Consider the following 3,252-nt stretch of genomic DNA (forward strand, 5'->3'; position numbering starts at 1 on the left):
AGCAATAACCCATGGTTTCAACCTCTAAAATGAGTTCAAAGAAGAGTTCATAATATGAGCCTTCCAGTATTGCAATTAGGCATAGAATAGAGAGGTTGGGTATAAACTGGAAAGGCAAAGCAAGCAAATTATTAAATAATTTGATTACCACTAACATGGCAGAGAATGCTGTGAAGAGGAATGGACCTACAAACTTCATGAGAGGCACGTTGAGGAACAGCCCCACAAGTGAATTAAAAAAGGAAACAAAGACCTGTTATCATCATTACCAAACAAAACAAAACAAAACAAAGCAAAAAAAAAAAAGTGATGGAGGAAAAGCAAATAAATCCCATGGCCCAAACCAACACATAGAACTTTGGTTCATCAAACAGGCAAAGGCCTAATGGTTGCTTTCTTCTCTTCTTCTTAAAGATTCTTATTATCATTTTGTGTGTGGTTTATTACCTTAGTAGCTATATTCAGGAGATGGGCAGATCAGGCACTAGGTTGCCAAGCTTTTGCCTCAATAGGATTAGGCCTCATGTTAGAGTTCGGTCTCCTCCAATACAAGCCAAGGTCAATTTGAATTCAGCTACAACTGATCACAAGCATGAGAATAATGGCAAAGTTGAAGAAGATAAACCCAGCCATGGAGAAAAGAAACCTGGTTTTGTAATGGGTAGGAAGATCATGATCGTGGTTGATTCCAGCATTGAAGCCAAGGGAGCTTTACAATGGGCACTCTCTCACACTGTCCAGTGCCATGACACAGTTATTCTTCTCTATGTCACAAAGCCCTCAAAACAAGGTTTGTAGCTCTTTGTTTTCATGTCCTTTACCCTGAACAAACCAAAGCTTTTGATTAATGGTTGAAAATATTTTTATACAGTTCCAGTTACAAATGATGAGTCGAACAAGAACACGGCTTATGAACCGGTTTCCACCTTGAAAACCATGTGCAAGCAAAAGAGACCCGAGGTGGGTTAACATGTCTTATTATAATGCCATTTTTTTCTTGGTCCTTGAGGCAGCTATGTGAATTGACACACATCTTTGAAATTAAAAGTTCAACCACTTTTTATCTGACAGGTAGAAGTTGAGGTAGCAGTGGTGGAGGGGAAAGAGAAAGGTCCAACAATAGTGGAAGAGGCCAAAAAGCAAGGAGCGGCGCTTCTGGTATTGGGGCAAAAAAAGAAGTCCATGACATGGCGGCTCATCATGATGTGGGCGGGGAACCGGATTACTGGTGGAGTTGTAGAGTATTGTATCCAAAATGCTAGTTGCATGGCAGTTGCAGTAAGAAGAAAAAGCAAAAAACTTGGAGGTTATTTGATCACCACTAAGCGGCACAAGGACTTTTGGCTCTTGGCCTAAATCAAACACCATCATCATTGAATATATGTAATTGTATTCTTTAATCTAGTGTTGTTGTTTGTAAATATAATACTAGTAAAGTATATTGAGGAAAAAAAATGTGGGGTTTGGTGTGTGGATGAAAAAAGTGTGTTGTGTGTTTATTGATGGACATGGAAATTGTGGGGCCAAGGGAAACACAGTTGGGTCCCTATAGGGTCTTTACTGGATGCTACAATGGCCCAAAAGAAGCACATGGTTGTTGCAGTGGAGATGCTGGGTTTGATCAGCTTTGCTGAAGCTGCAAAACACTGATCTTATGCAATTGTTGTAAATTTACAACAAATTTAGCCTTTGAAAATTGGTTTTCTGCTTGAAATTTTATCAGTTGGTTTACAAATAAATTCTTTCAATCTAATTATAAAACAGGGGGACAATCTTTTATTGAAATAGTGAGTAGTGGTGACCCCATTAGTCATGTATGCTTCAAATGCACTTCATCGTCAAAGCAAGATTCCCACACCATTTAGGTCCCTGTCTACAACAAAGAGACCATATTGCCATACAAAAAATGAAAATAGGGATGAAGATTGAGGAAATCAATGGATGCAAAGGCAAAGAATTAGTAAAAGTTTTTCCTTTCAGGTTTTTTAAAAGGATTTCAGAAACATCTTGGTTGTTTCATGGTGTTTAGTGGGTTAATTCATCCACTGTATTAAAGTAAAGAAAAGGAGAATATCTGTACCAATTAGTAGACCTCATGGTTCATGGACATGTGGTGGGGCAAAAAGTAAAATTTTATTTTTGAACAATAATCAATTTGCAGACAAAAGTAACAGAGAGAGAGAGAGAGAGAGAGAGAGGGAGCTAAGGCCAGCTGAAGGAGGTATTCACTTTCACTGCCATTTTCACTAGGTGCTTGGCCTCCGCAGCAGTCTAATTTGGATCTAGATGTGCTAGAGGAGGGTAGGGAGAGCATTAATAAGTTATAGTCGATTTAATCCGTACATTCAATTAGATTGTTTTCGTTTAAAACGATATCGGCGATCAAATTATAATACTCGGTTTTTATTATTAAATCTCATAATCAAATTCATCCTACTTAAAATTTAAATTATTTATATTTTAAGCTTCTCCCACGCTTTAGTTCTTAAAGTATGCCATATTTTTCATTTTGATCTTTAAAATTTCTTTTTGGCTCACTTCAGTCCTTTGGGTGTTAATAAAAACTGTCCAGCCAATTGTATACTGGTATGTGTCATATAATAACGTCATTATGATATTATCACCTTAAAATATTTAAAAATTACAAAAAATATAAAAAAATGCAAAAAATATTTTAAAATTTTAAAATTATTTAAATTTAAAAAAAATATAAAACAAAAAACAAAAAAACATTATAAAAACATTAAATTTACAAAAAATTAAAAAATATATATTAAAAGTAGGAAGATACCACCTACGATAATTATTTTATAATTCAATCAATCGAAATTTAAAATTAATAAATCTTTTAAGTGATAAATTTAGATAAGTTTTTTAAATTATTTAAATAATTAAAAATAATGTTATTTCAATTAATTAATAATTCAATCAATTGTTGCTCTTACAAATTTGGTGTTTCATTTCAAAAAACAAGAGAAAAAACAAAAGCATTAATACTAATATTTAAGAGTAGGTACACGAAATGATTATGTTTTCACGAGCCAATGAACTAATTTCAGTTCTGGCTATGATCAACCACTACGTGCAACACAAAGCCATTATTAATCTGTCAAAAAGGTTGGAACTCAATCGAAATTTCAGTTAAAATAAAGTCATCATATAACATGGTTTTCATTGCAAATATTGAAATAATATTAATTTTTATTATTTAATGAAAATATCATCCAAATTTATCGCATAAAAATATATCAA

General features: G+C 33.9%; 1 protein-coding gene across 1 annotated transcript; it reads left to right on the forward strand.

Annotated features, from left to right (window-relative positions):
* The first annotated feature begins 255 nt into the window (after window positions 1-255).
* On the forward strand, window positions 256-1,714 carry LOC107918609 (universal stress protein PHOS32). Its single transcript, XM_016848203.2, has 3 exons — window positions 256-790; window positions 872-960; window positions 1,072-1,714. Exons 1-3 carry the CDS (start codon window positions 469-471, stop codon window positions 1,354-1,356), a joined length of 696 nt encoding a protein of 231 aa, XP_016703692.1. The 5' UTR covers window positions 256-468; the 3' UTR covers window positions 1,357-1,714.
* Window positions 1,715-3,252: the final 1,538 nt, after the last annotated feature.

The sequence above is a fragment of the Gossypium hirsutum genome, chromosome D13, assembly GCF_007990345.1.
Source record: "Gossypium hirsutum isolate 1008001.06 chromosome D13, Gossypium_hirsutum_v2.1, whole genome shotgun sequence".
NCBI classification, from domain to species: Eukaryota; Viridiplantae; Streptophyta; class Magnoliopsida; order Malvales; family Malvaceae; genus Gossypium; species Gossypium hirsutum.